The following is a 20,683-nucleotide window of genomic DNA, read 5'->3' as shown; positions in this document are numbered from 1 at the left end:
AACTTGCCGGTGAGACGCTTGATATGTGATAGCCCGACTCACTGGAATTCGACCCTGGTCATGGTCTCTTGCCTGCTAGAACAGGAGAAAGCCGTTACCCAGTTCCTGTACAATTACAGTAGAAGGACACAATCTGGGGAGATGGGGATGTTGTGGCCCAACAACTGGACACTGATGCGAAATGCATGCAGGCTCATGTGGCCATTTGAGGAGGTGACCAACCTGGTGAGTCGCAGTGAAGGCACCATCAGCGACTTGATCCCGTACGCTTACTTCCTGGAGCGTGCCGTGCATAGAGTGGCGGATGAAGCTGTGGAGGAGTGTGAAGAGGAACAGTTACGGCAGGAACAGTTGTGGGAGCAATTTACATCAGAATCAGATGTTTCCTCAACACCTGTGGCAGCACAGAGGGGGGAGGAGGAGGAAGAGTCATGTGGGGAAGAGGAGTCAGACTCAGATGATGCGGAAGGTGTTTCTTTGGAGGAGGAGGAGGCGGTGGCAGAAGAACAACTGCAGCAGGCGTCGCAGGGGGCAGTGCTGCTCGACGTTCCCATGGTATTGTTCATGGCTGGGGGGAGGAGGAGGACTTACCTGACATCACTGAGGAAGAGCAAGAGGAGATGGATAGTACGTCTGGATCCACCTTTGTGTAGATGGCGTCTTTCATGCTGTCCAGCCTGTTGAAGGACCCCCGTATAAAAAAACTCAAGGGGAATGAGCTGTACTGGGTGGCCACACTACTAGACCCTCGGTATAGGCACAAAGTGGCAGACATGTTACCAACTCACCAGAAGGCAGAAAGGATGCAGCACATGCAGAACAAGCTGTCAACTATGCTTTACAATGCGTTTAAGGGTGATGTCACAGCACAACGCAATAAAGGTACCACTGCCAGTAATCCTTCTCCCATGTCCACGCAGGCAAGGACAGGACGCTTCAGCGATCTCATAGTGATGTCGAACATGCGGACATTCTTTAGTCCAATGCCTCACCTTAGCGCTTCCGGATCGACCCTCCACCAATGCCTGGACCGGCAGATAGCCGACTACCTGGCCTTAAGTGTGGATGTAAACACTGTGAGCAGCGATGAACCCTTGGACTACTGGGTACGCAGGCTTGACCTGTGGCTAGAGCTGTCCCAATTTGCCATCCAACTTCTGTCTTGCTCTCCCTCATGCGTCCTGTCAGAAAGGACCTTCAGCGCAGCTGGAGGCATTGTCACTGTGAAGAGAAGTCGCCTAAGTCACAAAAGTGTTCAGTACCTCACCTTTATCAAAATGAATGAGGCATGGATCCCAGAGGGCTACTGCCTGCCCGAAGACTAAGTCAGTCCTCACACACAGCATCTCTGCCTGCACGCCGTGTGACTAGCTGCCTTCTGCCCCAAGACTAAGTCGTTTCCCACACAACACCTCTGCCCGCAATCTGCTTGAGTGCCTTCTGCGCCACCACCAACAGGGTCCAGGACTCTAGGCGGATTCCTGAATTTTTGCCGCTATAATAATTTTTCTGGTGCGTGTACATGCCTGCCTAATTTTTCTGGCTGCACTGCGGCTGCAACAACAAAACAAAAGGCATGTACATGTGCCCATTCCCCTTCAAGCTCATTACCTTGCCGCGGTGAAGGGGCTTGCGTATCACAATGAAGCAACGACCGCCGGTTATATGAGTGTCTCGGGGGATGGCGCACCAAAGATAATAAGGTCATTGCTTCATTGTGTACAGACCAAATTTGATCAGCTGGACAGTCACTGTTGTTCTATCATTGAGCTACCACAGCCCGGCGACCATATGGGCTTGAAAACCGCCATGGCCTGCACTCTGGCCATGGTGCGCACCAGTTCAGCACGGCCGTCACTACGCAAGCAGCGGTTTGCGGTGTGCTACACAGGGAGTTTGGTGTGTCAGTGTGAAGCAGTACTCTAATTACACTCCCTGATTGATGTATACACATGCAAGATGTTTTAAAGCACTTTAGGCCTGCAATTTAGCATTCAATGTGATTTCTGCCCTTAAAACGCTGTTTTGTATCAAATCCAGATTTTTCCCCGGGACTTTTGGCGTCTATCCCACTCATCCATGCCCCTCTCTATGTGTTAGACCCCTTGAAACATCTTTTTCATCACTTTTCTGGCCAGCATACATTTTTCTAGTTTTCAAAGTTCGCCTCCCCAATTGTGAGAGAACGCGGAAAAGCCGCCGTGTGTGCTGCTAAGGAGGCGGCTGATTCCGCGTCCAATGCGGCGGAAAAGCCGCCGTATGTAACAGTAAGGCGGCTGGTTCCGCGTCCAGTGTGGCGGTTTGCACGTGGCAGCGTGTGTCTGGTGTGGCTAAGTCTGTTAGTGCACATAGACTTAGGAATACGCGCGCGCACGCTGAGAGGCAGAACTCTTATACTGCTCAAGGAGAGATCAGCTGATCACGCCTATCAGCTGACTCCAGAGCAGGTTACTATTGGTTGATCAATTAGGAGTGGTGCCGGAGAGCACTACTCCATATATAGTTACTGCTGGCCAGTAGTTACTGCTGGCCAGTCTCAAGTTGTCTGCCGTTGCGAACACTACGTGGAAGCACTCAGACCTTAGTCAGATCCAACAGTGTGTTTGAACCAGGTGGACCTGGGAATTCACACTGAGCCAGATTACTTGTACTGTTATTCTGTTTATGCTTAGACTAGTTCCAGGGTGTAGAGACCACGGACCTCACACCCAGACTAGGGAACTTGTGTTATCTATCTGTTATACTTCAGACTAGTTCCAGGGTGTAGAGACCTCGGACCTCACACCCAGACTAGGGAACTTGTGTTATCAATCTGTTATACTTCAGACTAGTTCCGGGGTGTAGAGACCACGGACCTCACACCCAGACTAGGGAACTTGTGTTATCAGTCTGTTATATTTCATACTAGTTCCAGGGTGTAGAGACCACGGACCTCACACCAGACTAGGGAACTTGTGTTAGCTATCTGTTATTCATCAGACTAGTTCCAGGGTATAGAGACCAAGGACCTCACACCCAGACTAGGCATTGTTGATATCTGTTATGACTTACTGCTTTCCTGACTATCCCTCTGATCTCTGATTCGGTACCTCGCATATCTGATATTCCGTTACCAGACCTTGCTTGCCTTGGATACCGAATCAGCCTTCTGTCTTTGTACTTTATCTGTCCGTGTGTTGCCGACCAGGCGTGCACGACCTCGAGAGCTATCTCTCCTCTTAAGAGATAGTCTCCAGATCAGATAGTGACATCCACCTTCAGGTGTCACTCCTTCTCTGGTCCTTCCTACCTCCAGCCTGACTCCACACCTTGGAGAGTCTCAGGCTGCTGGAAGGTTCCTGTGCCCTCAAGAGCGGTATTCCTTTACTGCCTATTATCACCTGCTCAGCAGGTGCATCACTCAAAGTACTACTGTTACACCAAACATACCTATAGGTGTCCAGAGGTTAGCAATATATCTGTATTAACGGTGATTCTGCAGATCATCAATAATCAGGTATATATCTGCATTCTTGGCGATACTGCAGATCACCAATAATCAGATTCTCTCTGCGTGCTGACAACAATCGTTACAGAACAGCAGACCAAACTCAAATGGACGTACTCCGCAGCCGTCTTGATGCACTCACCACCTCGGTGGAAAATTTCACCTCAGTGCTGGACAATCATCAGACCCAGATCAATGCCTTGTCTGGGTCTACACAAGCCCTACAGACGGCTGTGGATACAGTGCAATCTCCTACTAGCACAGACATACGTATGTCTGTACCTGAAAGGTTTTCTGGCCACAGATCTGACTTTCGGAACTTTAAAAACCGAGTGTTATCATACTTTGAGTTGAGACCTAGTTCTTCAGGAACTGTAGCACAGAGAATTACATTTATCAAGACACTATTGTCAGGACATTCCCAGACTTGGGCATATAATCTCCAGCCAGGTGATAGCGCGTTGGCCTCGGTTGAGGCATTTAGCTATAATTTATGATGACCCGGACATTGCCTCTACCGCAGAGCGGAAGCTCAAGACGTTGCGGCAGGGCAGAGATCCGGTTGAAAATTACGCAGCCGAATTCAGGAAATGGGCAGTTTCAGCCAGATAGGGCTCATTTGCATTATTAGACTGTTTTTTGTCAGGGCTGTCAGACGCGGTCTCAGAGTTAATGTTGGGTCATCCTAAACCCAAATCCATCGATGAAGCCATTTCATTGGCCATCAGAATTGATCGTCGCTTACGATACCAAAGACAGACCCGGGGTAGGAACAATGTGAGATACTTGTCCTACGCAGCGTCTCCTTCTGTTCCATCTTTACCTGCTTCACCTCCACCGGAACCAATGCAGATTGGTCGGTCGATATTGTCTCGGGTGGAACGGAGACACAGAGAAACAGAGCAGCTCTGTCTATACTGTGCAGAGAGGGGTCATAAAGTGCAGAATTGTCCCAAGAAGTTGGGAAACGCTGCCGCCTAGGTCTAGTCGGAGGTAATACCCTAGGCGCGCAGTCATTACCTCTAGATGATAAACATGTTCTTCTCCCTTGTACTATATCCTGGCAGGATAAGACAGAGACTACGGAGGCCTTCATAGATTCTGGCTCAGCAGCTAATGTTATGGATTATGAATTTGCTAAGAACTTGGGGATTCCAATCTCCGTACTAAAACAACAGATTTGGGTCACTGCAGTGGATGATTCCCCCCTGCAGAGTAACCACCCTCTCTCCCAGACCCCAGACTTGGGGGTCACAATAGGGGTGTTGCATAAAGAAAGTTTACCATTTTTTGTGTTACGAATGGCAACCTCCACGATCATTCTTGGCATGCCATGGTTACAAATTCACTCACCTCAGATCAATTGGGCTACGGGTCAGCTAACAAGCTGGTCTGCCCATTGCTATCATCATTGTCTAGCGAAAGTAACCTTTGGTAAGACCAAGATTCACATGGAAGGATTGCCAGATCAGTATGCAGAATTTGCGGACATGTTTTGTCCCAAGTCAGCAGATAAACTTCCTCCACACCGTCCTTTTGACTGCCCCATTGATCTCAGGTCTAGTTGTATGCCCCCTAGAGGTCATCTCTATAATTTATCTGGGCCAGAGAAATTGGCCATGCAGGAATACATCCGAGATAACTTAGCTAAAGGTTTCATCCGCCCTTCTCGGTCCCCGGCAGGGGCAGGGTTCTTTTGTTGTGAAAAAGAAGGATGGAGGCCTCCGCCCATGCATTGATTATCGGGGCTTAAATAAAATTACAGTAAAAAATTGCTATCCTTTGCCTTTAATAGACGATTTATTTACGCAAGTCACCAATGCTAAGATTTTCTTGAAACTGGATTTAAGGGGTGCTTACAACCTTGTGCGGAACAGGGACGGTGATGAATGGAAGACGGCCTTTAACACGCCCGACGGGCACTACGAGTACCTGGTGATGCCCTTCGGGTTGTGTAATGCCCCGGCCGTCTTTCAAGAGCTGATTAATGAAGTCTTTAGAGAAGTATTGGGCAGATTCGTCTTAGTATATTTAGATGACATACTAATCTTCTCATCCAACCTCAGAGCACAGATAGCATGTTAAGTTTGTGTTACGGAAGTTGAGACAAAATATGCTGTACGCTAAGCTGGAGAAATGCATTTTCGAAGTGACCTCTGTTGCCTTTCTGGGGTACATAATTTCAACCTCTGGCCTCTCTATGGACCCTGGAAAGGTTTCCGCTGTTTTGGAGTGGCCCCAACCTGTGGGACTGAAGGCTCTCCAGCGGTTCCTGGGGTTCGCCAACTACTATAGGAGGTTCATAAAGGGGTACTCTATGGTGATCTCACCTCTCACCAGTCTCACAAAGAAAGGGGCAGATACTCATCACTGGTCCCCTGAGGCCCATGCTGCTTTCTCTACTCTGAAGAAATTGTTCTGTACTGCACCCATTTTGAGACATGTCGACACCACCTTCCCCTTCATCATGGAGGTAGATGCCTCAGAGGTAGGGGTAGGGGCTGTGCTGTCTCAGCGTTCTGGGTTGCAGGGAAAATTACATCCCTGTGCCTATTTTTCACGTAGGTTTTCACCCGCAGAGAAGAACTACGATATAGGCAATAGGGAACTTCTAGCCATTAAAGAGACACTAAAGTGAAAAAAAATATGATATAGTGAATTGGTTGTGTACTATGAATAATTACTAGAAGATTAGCAGCAAAGAAAATATTCTCATACTTTTATTTTCAGGTATATAGTGTTTTTTCTAACATTGCATCATTCTATAATATGTGCAGATTACACAACACTCAGCATTCAAAATGAGTCTTTCAGAGCAGTCTGTGAAGTAATGACCTCTCCTCTAGCAGAGGAAAAGTAAATAGTCCAGGAACAGTTGAGATAATAAAAGTCAGATAACAGCCCTCTCCACGACTAACTTAGTCGGAGAGCTTAATGGCTTGTTTGCATAGAGATAACAACTGGAGTTTCTCAACTCTTCCTGTACTGGAAACAATTACACTGACGTATCTGATCTTAATGTTTTATTTCTTAGCTGTGCTACACATACAAATCATAATATCATCATTTTTTTTTCGCTTCAGTGTCTCTTTAAGTTGGCCTTTGAGGAATGGCGACATTGGCTAGAGGGTGCAGAACATACCATTACTGTCTATACTGACCACAAGAATTTGGAGTACATTGAGGGCGCTAAGAGACTTAGCCCCCAACAGGCCCAGTGGTCATTATTTTTCTCGAGATTCAGATTTGTAATCACGTATACCCCTGGTAGTAAGAACATCAAAGCTGATGCCTTGTCCAGATGTTTTGAGCTCGAGACAGCACAGCCCTCAGACCCAGAAACCATTCTTCCTCAGAAAGTGGTTCTGGCCGCCACTGAGACCTGGAGGGACTGGACAGAAACGTTGGGTCCGTTCCAACAGGATGTACCAGAGGGGAAGCCTGAGGGGATCATGTTTGTACCATTGCCTTTTCGTCTACAAATACTGCAGTTGTTCCATTCCCACAAGAATGCTGGGCATCCCGGGGCCACCAGAACTCAGGACCTCGTTGCGAGATGTGCCTGGTGGCCGTCATTGGCAACTGACTGCAAAGAGTATGTAAGATAATGTGCAGTGTGTGCTAGGAGCAAACCCTCCCGTCAGGCACCTGTTGGGACATTGCAACCATTGCCAGTCCCGAGTGAGCCATGGACCCATCTGTCCATGGATTTTGTGGGCGAACTCCCCAGGTCTGAGGGCATGATGGTCATTTGGGTGGTAGCCGATCGATTCAGCAAGATGGCCCATTTTGTCCCTCTGAAAGGACTCCCCTCAGCTCAGGAGTTGGCCGGTCTCTTCATCCAACATATTTTCCGGCTGCATGGTATTCCGGAAAATATAGTGTCAGATCGGGGAGTCCAATTTGTTTCTAAGTTTTGGAGGGCATTCTGCCATCAGTTAGACATGGAGCTATCTTTTTCATCAGGCTACCACCCACAGACCAATGGCCAGACCGAGAGAACCAATCAGTCTCTGGAACAGTTTCTGAGGTGTTATGTGGCAGATGTTCAAACCGACTGGGTCAAATTCCTGCCATTTGCAGAATTTGCACACAACAATTTGAAAAGCTGCTCCTCAGGTTTTTCCCCATTCCAGGTGGTGACAGGAAGGTCACCTAAGTTCATCCCATTACCAGTGGCTACCACTCCGTTTCCAGCCCTGGAGGATTGGCAGAAGTCCTTAAAACAGATTTGGGGAATGGTAGAAAGAAATTTGAGGAGGGCTTTTCAGAGTCAGAAGAAACAGGCTGATAAGAGACGTTCCATAGAGTGGGAATTCCTTCCAGGAGACTTGGTCTGGGTGTCCACACGACATTTGGCTCTGAAGCAACTGTCCCCCAAGTTAGGTCCCAGATTTGTGGGTCCGTTTCCAGTGACCAGGAAAATCAATGATGTCACTTATGCTATTGCTCTCCCTACCAGCATGCGAGGTGTGAGATCGTTCCATGTGTCCTTGCTCAACCCGGCAGTGCACATGGATTCCACTCCCCCTCCCCCCTGTGTTGATTGATGACCAACCTGAGTATGAAATAGAGAAGATTCTAGACTCCCGGCTTGTGCAGAACTCCGTGCAGTATTTAGTGCACTGGAAGGGGCATGGCATTGAGGAGAGAACTTGGGTGCCAGAATGTCGCATGCACGCAGAGGAGTTGAAAAGGGAGTTCCATAACTTGCATCCTGAACAGCCGGGCAGGAGATGTCCGGAGTCCACTCCTCGGGGGGCGGGGGGGGGGGGGGGGGTACTGTGAGAGAACGCGGAAAAGCCGCCACATGTGCTGCTAAGGAGGCGGCTGATTCTGCGTCCAATGCGGCGGTTTGCACGCGGAAGCGTGCGTCTGGTAACAGGGCAGAATGCAGAAAAGCCGCCGCATGTAACAACAGTAAGGCGGCTGGTTCCGCGTCCAGCGCGGCGGTTTGCACGCGGCAGCGTGTGTCTGGTGTGACTGAGTCTGTTAGTGCACACAGGCTTAGGAATACGCGCGCGCGCGCTGAGAGGCAGAACTCTTATACTGGGCAAGGAGAGATAAGCTGATCACGCCGATCAGCTGACTCCAGAGCAGGTTACTATTGGTTGATAAATTAGGGGTGGTGCCGGAGAGCACTACTCCATATATAGTTACTGCTGGCCAGTCTCAAGTTGTCTGCCATTGCGAACACTATGTGGAAGCACTCAGACCTTAGTCAGATCCAACAGTGTGTTTGAACCAGGTGGACCTGGGAATTCACACTGAGCCAGATTACTTGTACTGTTATTCTGTTTATGCTTAGACTAGTTCCAGGGTGTAAAGACCACGGACCTCACACCCAGACTAGGGAACTTGTGTTATCTATCTGTTATACTTCAGACTAGTTCCAGGGTGTAGAGACCACGGACCTCACACCCAGACTAGGGAACTTGTGTTATCAATCTGTTATATTTCAGACTAATTCCAGGGTGTAGAGACTACGGACCTCACACCAGACTAGGGAACTTGTGTTAGCTATCTGTTATTCATCAGACTAGTTCCAGGGTGTAGAGACCAAGGACCTCACACCAGACTAGGCATTGTTGATATCTGTTATGACTTACTGCTTTCCTGACTATCCCTCTGATCTCTGATTCGGTACCTCACATATCTGATATTCCGTTGCCAGACCTTGCTTGCCTTGGATACCGAATCAGCCTTCTGTCTTTGTACTTTATCTGTCCGTGTGTTGCCGACCATGCGTGTGCGACCTCGAGAGCTATCTCTCCTCTTAAGAGATAGTCTCCAGATCAGATAGTGACATCCACCTTCAGGTGTCACTCCTTCTCTGGTCCTTCCTACCTCCAGCCTGACTCCACCCCTTGGAGAGTCTCAGGCTGCTGGAAGGTTCCTGTGCCCTCAAGAGCAGTATTCCTTTACTGCCTATTATCACCTGCTCAGCAGGTGCATCACTCAAAGTACTACTGTTACACCAAACACTCACATACCTATAGGTGTCCAGAGGTTAGCAATATATCTGTATTATCGTTGATTCTGCAGATCATCAATAATCAGGTATATATCTGTATTCTTGGTGATACTGCAGATCACCAATAATCAGATTCTCTCTGCGTGCTGACACCAATCGTTACACCATTGAAGTCTATTGCAGTTCGCGGAAGTTCGCGCGAACCAAACTTTTTGCTGAAGTTTGCAAACCCGGTTCGCGAACCGAAAATCGGAGGTTCGGGCAATCTCTAGCTGTGACATAGTGTGCAGCGATTGTTACTGTGGATTCCTCTTTTTATGCTGGTGGTTACTACATTTAGAAACACAGATCACTACATTTATAAACAGAGGTAAGTAATGTATGTCAGCCAACACATATACACTTGAGTTGTGGGCAAAGTAATCACTGCTAGCCCTCTTGCACATATACATGCCATTAATTTCTGCCAGCTTCTCAGCAAATATATCAACAATGGCCATATGGTTACTCAAAGAAATACAAACATTATTTAATTAAAAAGCTTTAAAATCAGTTACAGACACAGTGTCCCTATTCTGCATGGAGAGTGCTCTCCCCTGACTGAGCTGACCAGTACACGCACATTGTCAGTGCACACACCACTCTATATAGCCCAACTACAGACAGGTTAAAAGGGGATTCCCCAATAAGGATACCAATGAAAGTGGTAAGTCAGTGTAAAAAATGGAGCCAAAATACATGTTCAGTTTGAGATCATATCTACGATCTTCCATCTAACTGAACATGAAAATTACATAATTGCAGAATAAAGTGTAAACAGAGTTCTTATAGTATACTTCATTATTGACCTTCACTTCCCCTGCACATACACTCTTGTATAATATTTCAGCTTGTAGAAATATATACATTTTATTAACTTATGGCCGCCAGCCCACTACCACATACACAGACACAGACACACTCTTAAGTAATAACCACCAGCTACCTAAATCCCAGAATATATGTTATATATTCATACTTGAGCAGTAGTGTTGTCCGGATCATGAACGATTCGGATCTTTGATCTGAATCTATTTTGTGAGTCGAATCATCCGAATCATCAAAATTAGTGATTCGGATCGCAAAAGGGGCGGGCGAGGAGCGACACGCCCCCTCTCAGCAGGCAGCGGGGTCCTGGAAGCAGAGCTGAGATGGATCGCTCTGTTGGAGGGGAGCCAGCCTTGCAGGGAGACAGGTAGATGAGAGAGAGGGGACATGGCTGCCACTGCCAGATATGTGTAGAGCACACATACTGGCTATAACGTGCTGCTCATTATAGACTGTCTGTTCCGTAGTTGTGCACAGTGAACACATTGGAAGCTTTTGGCTCAGCTCAGCACAGCTCAGTAACTTTGCAGGCACTGTGATTGCAGCTCAATATGATCCTCCTGCACTGCTCTAAACAGCTGCACTTTACTTCTGGGAATGCTTTGGGGAATGCTTTCTTTCACTGTGCGACGTTTGCATTCAAAGTACACAGATGAGCATATAGGTGAAATACATGTAAAGCATATGATTGCAGCATGTGGGTATTGTGTGTAAACAAACATTTCTGCTCTCTGCTCGTCCCTCCTCCCTTCTCTGTCCACTCCCTGCCCTCTGTCCATCTTCTCCCCTTCTCTGTGTGTCCACCCCCCTCCCCTTCTCCTGTCCACAGCAGGGAAATACCTGTCCTGCTATTCATTTCACCCCCGAATGCTTCGGTAGTAAAATGATCCGAGATTCGGATCAAAGATCCGGATCTTTTCAATGATCCGATTCAAATCATCCGGATCATTGAAAAGATCCGAACTTCCCATCTCTATTGAGCAGGGCCGGATTTGTGGGAAGGCTTGGGAGGCACGTGCCTAGGGCGTAGCCAAGGAAGGGGCGGGTTGAAAAACTAAGCAGTCAACCTGCCAACCAGGGTCCACAGCCACCGACACTATTCCCCATAGTAAAGTATTGCGAGTGCCTTGTTTGTCTGCAGCCGCCTCCTGCTTTGCTCTGCACACAGTAACATGTCTCTGTGTGCAGCAGCAGCAGTTACAGACAGGGACAGCTTTACTATTTTGTGTGCGACAGGAGCAGCGGCTGCATCACTGCAGTCCTGCCCGCTGTCATTCTCTAATAGAAGTCAAATGGTGAGGCTGCCCCGCCCCCGCTTCCTCCCCCTTGCTTGTGTGCACTCACTGTCCCCTGGCAATTTGAAGCATGCAAGTGTCAGCAGACACGAAGGTGTAAGGGGGCTCATTTCCTCCCGTTTTCCACATGACTGAACTAGAGATAAAGCAGGATCAGATATAACAAAGCGCTGCGTAATATGTTGGCGCTTTATAAATACAATAAATAATAATAATAACAAAGGAATTGTACAGCTGCCGGGTCCTGGTGTGACACAGAGAGTGAGAAAGCATGTTGTGATTCAGTGTGGAGGAGGGGACCCAGAACAATGTAAGGTAATGAAGATGAAGTACTGTATGTGTTTTAAACAAGATGTAAAGCTAAAAACAGCACAAACAGGACATTTCTGGGGTTTCTGCCAGCCCCCCCCCCCCCCCCCCTTCTTGCACCTCAGTTCCTTAGGACTCCTCTCTGTCATATAGCTGTCACCTCTCTTAAGAAGCTGCAACTGGGCACAGTCATCTGTGGTACATGCATGTCCTAAGACTCTGACACACGGGCTACAGCTGTCGCCGCAACCACGTGGCATGCGCGTGTTGCGGCGACAGGTCGCTACTTAGAGCTGTCGCCGCAACTGTCGCTAGTCCGCGTCTGTAGGCGGACTAGCGACAGGAGACCTACGCGAGTGAATGGAGCATCCGGCCAGGGATGCTCCATTCACAGACAGCTTCTGCCGTGTCTCTGCCTTTCTGGCGAGACGTGTGGATCGCTGTCGCTGCAGGGAGCTGTCGCTCCCTGGTCTCATGTCCCCCGTGTGTATGTAGCTCTATGTACACAGCACCTCCTCAACCATGCTCCCCAGTGACTGTGCACAGCAGGGACGGCCAGTGAGGTTCTGTGTTTGTGCGATTTGGATTATTTCGAAACTACCCATGTGCAGAATGCTCCGGACCACGGTTGTCTTGCCGCTTGGAAGCATAATGGAGGAGATTGCATGCCAGTTGCAACTTTTTAAGTGTGGCTATAGCAAACAGAGAGGAGTCTAATGGAACTGAGGAGCAAGAAGTAGTATCCCACCCCTGCTGCGGGAAGAAGCCCCAAGTATGTGTAACTCCTGTTTAGTTTTTGCTTAGTTTTTTTGGGAATTTTCTGAAATTGTGTGGTGGTTTTTTTTTATTCTTTAAAGAGAACCAGAGATCACATATAGTGCTGTATTTTTAATTACCCAGGGCTTCCTCCACCCCATAAGCATGGCTGTGTCCCTCGCCATCCTACTCAGTGCCGCCGTTCTGCCGCAGTTAATTCCCGTCTCGGCGTCTGTCGGTCTCAATCTGACTGACGTAAGCCGGAGCCTTCTGCGCTTGCGCAGAAGGTCCGTGCATGCGCAGAAAGTCTGCAGCTGACGTCACTGAGCCGCTTACCGGTGCTCACCACGGCTGAACGGGACATCGTAGGAGGATGGCAAGGGACACAGCCATGCTTATGAGGCCGGAGGAAGCCCTGGTAAGTAAAAATACAGCACTATATGTAATCTCTGGTTCTCTTTAAAGTACTCCTGAGCTGTGTTTAAAACTATGCATTTTTCTTACCTGGGGCTTCTTCCAGTTCCCCATAGTCCATGGGAGAGAAGATCATTAGATTTCCTATACGGAGTGTGTAATAATAATAATTCCTTTTTTTGTATAGCGCTTTTCTCCTGTCAGACTCAAAGCGCTTGCGAGGCAGCCACTAGAGCGCACTCAGTAGGCAGTAGCAGTGTTAGGAAGTCTCGCCCAAATAACTCCTTACTGAATAGGTGCTGGCTTACTCAACAGGCAGAGCTGAGATTCAAACCTTGGTCTCCTGTGTTAGAGGCAGAGCCCTTAACCATTACGCTACCAAAACTTCCAGGAACAGGAAGGTCCAGTGCACACCAAAACCGCTAGCAGATCCACAAAACGCTAGTGGTTTTGGGTTCGGAGTACGAGAAAAAGGCGCAGTGCACACCGAGCGGATTTGAATCCGCAATATGCTAGCAGTTTTGGGAGCTGATTTCCGAGCGGATTTGAATGCAATCCGTCGGCCGCATCCGCCTGTTAATCAACGTGGTTATTGTATTTGAATGGGCTGGTGCACACCGGCGGTTTGAGGTTTTTTGCAAACCGCAAACGTGCAGCATGAGGCACGTTTGCGGTTTGCTAAAAACCTCAAACCGCCGGTGTGCACCAGCCCATTCAATTACATTAGCCAAGCGGATTTTCAGGCGGATGCAGCCAGTGGATCCGCTCGGTGTGCACTGGGCCGAACAGCTTTTTTCCTCAAGCAGTAGACATACTTAGGCCCAGTGCACACCAAAACTGCTAGCAGATCCGCAATATGCTAGCGGTTTTGGGAGCTGATTTCAGAGCGATTCTAGGCATGTTTAGAGAGGTTTTCTAAACATACCTAGCGGTTTTGGGTGCGTTTTTGTGTAGCAGATTACACATATTGTTACAGTAAAAGCTGTTACTGAGCAGCTTCTGTAACAAAAACGCCTGGCAAACCGATCTGAAGTAGCGTTTTGCAGAGCAGTTTGAGCTTTTCCTATACTTTACAGTGAGGACGAAACACTTCTGCAAACCGCAAACGTGCAGCAGGAGGCACGTTTGCGGCTGGGCAAAAACTTCAAACCGCCGGTGTGCACCATCCCATTGCAATACATTAGCCAAGTGTTTTTACAGGCGGATGCGGCCGGCGGATCGCTCCAAAAACCGCTCGGTGTGCACTAGGCCATAATGCTGAACCACGATAAAGCTGCTAGGACTTGAAAGTAATCAGCACAGAACTGAAAATGAACAATTCTCACATTGCTTACTGCCACTATACTTGCATAATGTCCTTGACTTGTAATATTCACACTGTCTGTCCTTGTATTGTCTTTGTTTGTGTTTGTTAAGCAACTGCCAAGACAAATTCCTTGTAGGTGCAAATTTACTTGCCGAAAATAAAATGATTCTGATTCTGATCCGCATTTACAAGCGCAACCGTAATGTGTATGTGCAGGTACATGCCCAGTAGCACGAAGCAAGTGGCTTTGTGCTTCTGGGCATGTACAAATCATACTCAAGTCTGACCAATATAATGGGGCTTGTACACAGAGGGAAGTGCAGCCTTGAGGAAGAAGAGGGCCCCAAGCAGCAGTGAATATGTTCAGAGGGTCCCAGCACTGGACCAGTTGTTAAGATACTCTTGGTCAGGGGGCGGCTGGTGACAGTGGGCCTTGGGCAGTAAAAAGTAGAAATCCGGCCCTGTACTTGAGTATATATTCATACTTACATACTTGCATATACTGTATAGTAAAGTAAAAGCTCTGCTCCACTACATATACACTTTCACATATGCATAAATACCTGTAAAATAAAGTAATAGCATTGCATAAAGCCCACTTTTACTCACCATGTCCTGTGCCTAACAGCATTTGCACTCCAGCCTCAGTGCCTGAAGCATCTTCCAAAATCCTATTTCATTCACAAAACATGGTGGATCTTGTTTGTTTTTATGCAGTGCCACCTGAGGGACTGAAGATCATAGCTATCCAGCATAAACTGTCACCCTTGTACCTTTGACAAACATTCTCATAATCTTTTAATGATATTAAGAAATGTAGTTGATGAACTCCATCCATTCTTTGTAAGGAATAGAATTTTTACATTGCTGCACTATTTACTCTCTGTTTTAGTCTTTTCATAACCAGTCATGATACTGACCTGCTGCCAATTAACATAATTAGTTATGAGACACTCCAACTGTTTTGTTACTGCCAAGGCCCCTATTTAAGTTTCGGGGGAATTTAGGACCTGTTTGGTTCTTCACTAGTGATGTTGCGAACATAGCATTTTGCAAATTTGCCACAAACGTTCGTGAATAGCCATAGACTTCAATGGGCAGTCTATTTTTAAAACTATAGGGACTGTTTCTGGCCACAAAAGTGATGGAAAAGTTGTTTCAAGGGGCCTAACAATTGGACCGTGGCATGCTGGAGGGGAATCCATGGCAAAAGTCCCACCAAAAATTACGTAGTTGACCCAGAGTCGTGTTTTTATCTCTAAAGTGTTTTTATCTCTAAAGTGCAGAAATTACATTGCAGGCTGGACAGGGTAAAAACTTCAAACTTGTTGTCGTGCACACTGTTGTCTGTTATTGAATGTGACGACCGCGCTGTCGCCCTCTCCGTGTCGGTGATGACCGGCGCACTACGGGGTGATGTTTACATCGCGCTGTTTGTGTGGTGGTCGCCATGGCAACGGGGAGTGTGGGCAGCGTTGGTGCATGGGCGTGGCCAGCGTACATTCCTCTTGTCGGCGTGGTGTCCATAGGCTGACGCCGTGGCCGGGAGGTGTGTCTGGCCATGACGTCTGGCAAGCCTGTCTCCCATCTGGTCCGTACCAGGTGGGGGTGGGCATTATGACGTCGGGCAGAGGAAGGGCGCTCCCTCGTCATTAGAGGAGGTGCCTATCTATACCTGCCCCGTCCTGTCCTGCGATCACGTGAGGTAGTTTTCTTCAGTGATTGGTTCCTAATGTCAGTCTACAGTTTTCCATCATGTCTGCGCTCGTAGAGGAGCGCTTATTGGATACTTTGTGCAGTGTGCTGATTGGCTGCACTTAGACATAGGCTGTATATAAGAACTGTTTTGTAACATGAATGCAATATGTCATGAACTTGAGAAAGGAGTATGTTACTCCGAAACGTTGTATTTATTCCATGACACATGTGCAATAAATACTAAAAGAGCAACTTTGGATGGTGCCGGTTTTTCTATTGTCAATGAGGCTGGACAGGGTAACAAGACTGAAAGGCAGGCTGTACAAGGACAAACACGGTACAAGAAAAACTAGAGCAGTCCAGGGAGACTGGGTACTAGGAACAATGTGACAACCACATAGGAGCTGTGAAAGCAAACAGTACAGAGTGTTGTTAAGCCAGGTTTTAACAACCCTGGCTTTGCTGTCAGTGCTGTAGCCATGCCTGCATCAATCCTCCATCAGGATAACTGGGGCCTTGTACATGCATGCTTATAATGATTGTGTCCGGTGACGTAGAATAAGTGGGGACCAGCAGAGGACAAAAATGCTGCTGGATCTCTGTGAATCCCAGTAAGCATAACAGTTGCTAGAATAATATCCAATATAGAAATTATCAATGAAATGTACATTTTCAGAGTTAATTGCAAGTTTGTTGTGATTGCATGCATCTCGAAATAAGACAAAAAAATTAGCTGCCAGCTTGAGTAGTCTCATTTCAAAACTGCTTGCAGGTTGCAATAAAATTTCTGTAAACTCAGAAAATTAGCATCTTATTAATCATCCTTAATTCAAGACGAGCAAAAAATGTTCATGAAAAATACAAATTATCCAATATTACATTCGATAATATTTTGTCTTTTTTATTAAAAATAGGATTTAAATGATCTTCAGACCATCACACTGTTTTTAATTCCATTTTGCACAGCGTGCAAAGCATAGACAAAGGGTTATATTACAGGATCAATAAAACGCAATATTAGGTATACTAATGTATTGACCAGTATACAGTATATTATAGTCAATATCTACTTATCCCATATTTAATTTTCCAAGGTGAGCCTATTCGTATTCCTTCATAAGCTTGAAATTCATTAATTAATTAATCCTTAAAAGGTGATGATGGCCACATTAATCTTAATGTGGTGTGTCAGAAAAGGAAAGGCTGCATAGGTAACAGGCATGTAATTTATCTGATATGCTATAAACATTCTAATTTTACTTCTTCTTCTTCTTTTCCAGCATATTATTTGCAGACATTGTCGGCTTTACAAGCTTGGCATCCCAATGTACAGCACAAGAGCTCGTAAAGCTGTTAAACGAACTCTTTGGAAAGTTTGATGAATTGGCAACAGTAAGGTTCACATTTCTCTTGTCATTTTATTTTGTTCATTTTGTCATTTCAAATTAAGGCTTCTTTCACAACATAGAAATGCATTGAATGTGATTCTACTCCTTGGCAAGATAAACATTGGCAAATATGACCTGGTGCCTTATACAACAGATCCCTAACCTTGTAAAATCCAATATTTCATAATATATTCATTGTTACCATTATTTGCCACACGTACCACATCCAGTCATAGTTTCTCTGTTTACTGTCATATCCCAACCACAGGTCTAAGCATGATTTCCCCAGTATAACACACTTAAAAGTCTGAGGTAGTTTAACGACAGTTAAGTAACCAAAAAAACACTGACTCTGCAGTGTGGGCCCAGTGTTGGCCCAGTAAGCTTTATTGATCTCCTGAGGTGATCATAAAAAAGTGTGTTTGCCAAAACGTATGCAGGCCATCGAATTTAGTCTGATCACAATTAAGAAACGACCATATAGTCTTATCAGCCTCCGTAGAAGCACAAACGCGCGAAACGGCCATAAGGCTCTTCACCCCCTGCACCCACCGCACCATTCACAGTCATCCATGGTATGTGTTGCCTATTTTTTATATGGATACTTTTGTATTGTATTTCGCAATGGTTACTGAATAAAGTGTATGACAGCAGTGCCGGCGCTCTCCTCCTTCTCTTTTCATTTAGTCTTGGGTGTGCCAACACAATAATACAGTAGTAGTAGTAGTACAGTACAGTAGTACAGTAGTAGTAGTGCTTATGGTGTAAATGAGTGGCACTTCACTCAGGTGACAGCTTACATGACAGATAGCATTCTGCTGTATTCTATAATTAACACACGATATAGGGGACCCCCGGCAGTGCGGCTTTATACAGGCAGACCAGAAGTGAATAAGATAGGTGAGGGGTCAGTACAGCAGTAGTAGTACTTATGGTATAAATGAGTGGCACTTCCCTCAGGTGACAACTGACAGGTAGCATTCTGCTGTATTCTACAATAACACATGATATAGGGGGCCCCTGACAGTGCGTCTTTATACAGGCAGGCCAAAAGTGAACACGATAGGTGAGGGGTCAGTATAGTAGTAGTAGTGCTTATGCCTTATGATCTAAATGAGTGATACTTCACTTTACACAATGCTGGCAGTACTGTGTACACCTGTCTCTTACATCCGCTGAGGTGCTCTGCAGAGTCGACCATAAATAGTTCATGCAAAGTCTTTTGGTACAAAAATATCAAAAATTATTTATTGACATGGATACACAAAAAAAGTTCCACAAAATCTCTCTGTAAGAAGCTCCTTATGGACATACAATATCTTCCAAAACAGGAATATAACAGCAAAAAAAGCTAGTGTAGACTTAGTGCAATACAAATGAGGCAACAACTCGCTCATTTCGGGCACAAAGCCCTTCATCAGGCCCATAGCACAAAGCACTATCTATAAAAAAAACAACCACATAAATAAACATACATTAGCAAGATTAACATAATGCAAAGAATAAATCCCAGCACCTCACAGAGATATACTCCAGAAAAAGGTGCGTAGACATAGTGTGAACACCAAGACTCATATAAATGAGTCTTAACACCTGTCTGTGCTCTGCAGAGTGGACACAAACAGCACAGCAATAGCAACAGTAAAAAACAAGATAAAAATGTGCCAGCCCATAGAAGGGCTCTTGGATCATCAGGATTCTGTACTAGCAGCAATAAACTCCTCTGGGGACACAGAACAGAGGCATAATTTCTGCTCTCCCTATCAGCAGCACAGCTCTTTCCCTAATCTGCTTCTCACAGCACACAGGCAGAGTGTAAAATGCCTGTCATGCTGGCATGCCTGGTGGCTCTGGAGTGAGGAGTCAAACAGGAACTGTGCGCTGGCGAACAGTAGTTCTGGCCATCTCTATTCTTCACATTTAACCACTTGAGGACCTAGGGTTTTCTACCCCTTAAAGGGGTTCTTCCGCGAATGAGGAAAAAAAATCTAAATGGTTTATGCATGTTCTATTAAAAATCCTTCTAAAATAGTGTGAAAAGTTTTTCAAAAAAATGAATGGTTTCACCAATACAACATGTAATGTATACAGTGACGGCTGATGGGACTGTGAGGCTAATCCATTTGTTAGGGGTGTTTTTTTTGTTACTGTCATTTCACAAGCTGCTCCCTACCTAGTTTTCATTGCTGTAATGCAGGGCTATGATGAAGTGCTGTGGAATGGCAGTTACAGCTGTTAAAATAACGGCTGTGCTGCTCTGTAGTTTCTGCTTGTACTTCCTCACAGAGCTGACCCCCCCTCCCCCCGCCTCTCCCTGTAGGCAGAGGTAGGGCAGCTCTTCGGCGCAAATCACGTGTTTACCTCGTTGCCCGGCAACCAGACTTCAGCGTCTGTGCAGAGGACTTCCTATCCATTGCACGGCAAGTTAGCTGCCTGAGCTACAGTTCATTGTTACACAGTGTGCTTCTCCTTGCAGCTAAATTAACAGATGGCATGAGTGCTGACTCACTGTGTAACAATGAACTGTAGCTCAGGCAGCTAACTTGCCGTGCAGAGGATAGGAAGTCCTCTGCACAGACGCTGAAGTCTATTTGCCGGGCAACGAGGTAAACACATGATTTGCTCCGAAGAGCTGCCCGACCTCTGCCTACAGGGAGAGGCGGGGGAGGGGGGTCAGCTCTGTAAGGAAGTACAAGCAGAAACTACAGAGCAGCACAGCCGTTATTTTAACAGCTGTAACTGCCATTCCACAGCACTTCATCATAGCCCTGCATTACAGCAATAAAAACTAGGTAGGGAGCAGCTTGTGAAATGACAGTAACAAAAAAAACACCCCTAACAAATGGATTAGCCTCACAGTCCCATCAGCCGTCACTGTATACATTACATGTTGTATTGGTGAAACCATTCATTTTTTAAAAAAACTTTTCACACTATTTTAGAAGGATTTTTAATAGATTATGCATAAACCATTTTGATTTTTTTTCCTCATTCGCGGAAGAACCCCTTTAAGGACCGGCCACTTTTTTTCCATTCAGACCACTGCAGCTTTCACGGTTAATTGCTCGCTCATACAACCTACCACCTAAATGAATTTTGGCTCCTTTTCTTGTCACTAATAAAGCTTTCTTTTGGTGCTATTTGATTGCTCCTGCAATTTTTACTTTTTATTATATTCATCAAAAAAGA

At 46.3% G+C, this 20,683-nt stretch overlaps 1 protein-coding gene across 4 annotated transcripts in view; it reads left to right on the top strand.

The window, feature by feature from the left end:
• ADCY1 (adenylate cyclase 1) overlaps positions 1–20,683 on the top strand; it is a 643,071-nt gene that overhangs the window by 288,658 nt on the left and 333,730 nt on the right. For 3 of the 4 annotated variants that reach the window (XM_068236507.1, XM_068236508.1, XM_068236506.1), the window contains exon 4: positions 17,387–17,498. The exons of the other annotated variant lie outside the window; for it this stretch is intronic. In XM_068236507.1, the coding sequence (XP_068092608.1) occupies positions 17,387–17,498 (112 nt within the window). The remainder of the gene's footprint in view (positions 1–17,386; positions 17,499–20,683) is intronic. 4 annotated transcript variants of the gene reach the window in all.

The sequence above is a fragment of the Hyperolius riggenbachi genome, chromosome 5 (assembly GCF_040937935.1).
Source record: "Hyperolius riggenbachi isolate aHypRig1 chromosome 5, aHypRig1.pri, whole genome shotgun sequence".
NCBI classification, from domain to species: Eukaryota; Metazoa; Chordata; class Amphibia; order Anura; family Hyperoliidae; genus Hyperolius; species Hyperolius riggenbachi.
This window is presented reverse-complemented; position numbering and strand designations above follow the sequence as displayed.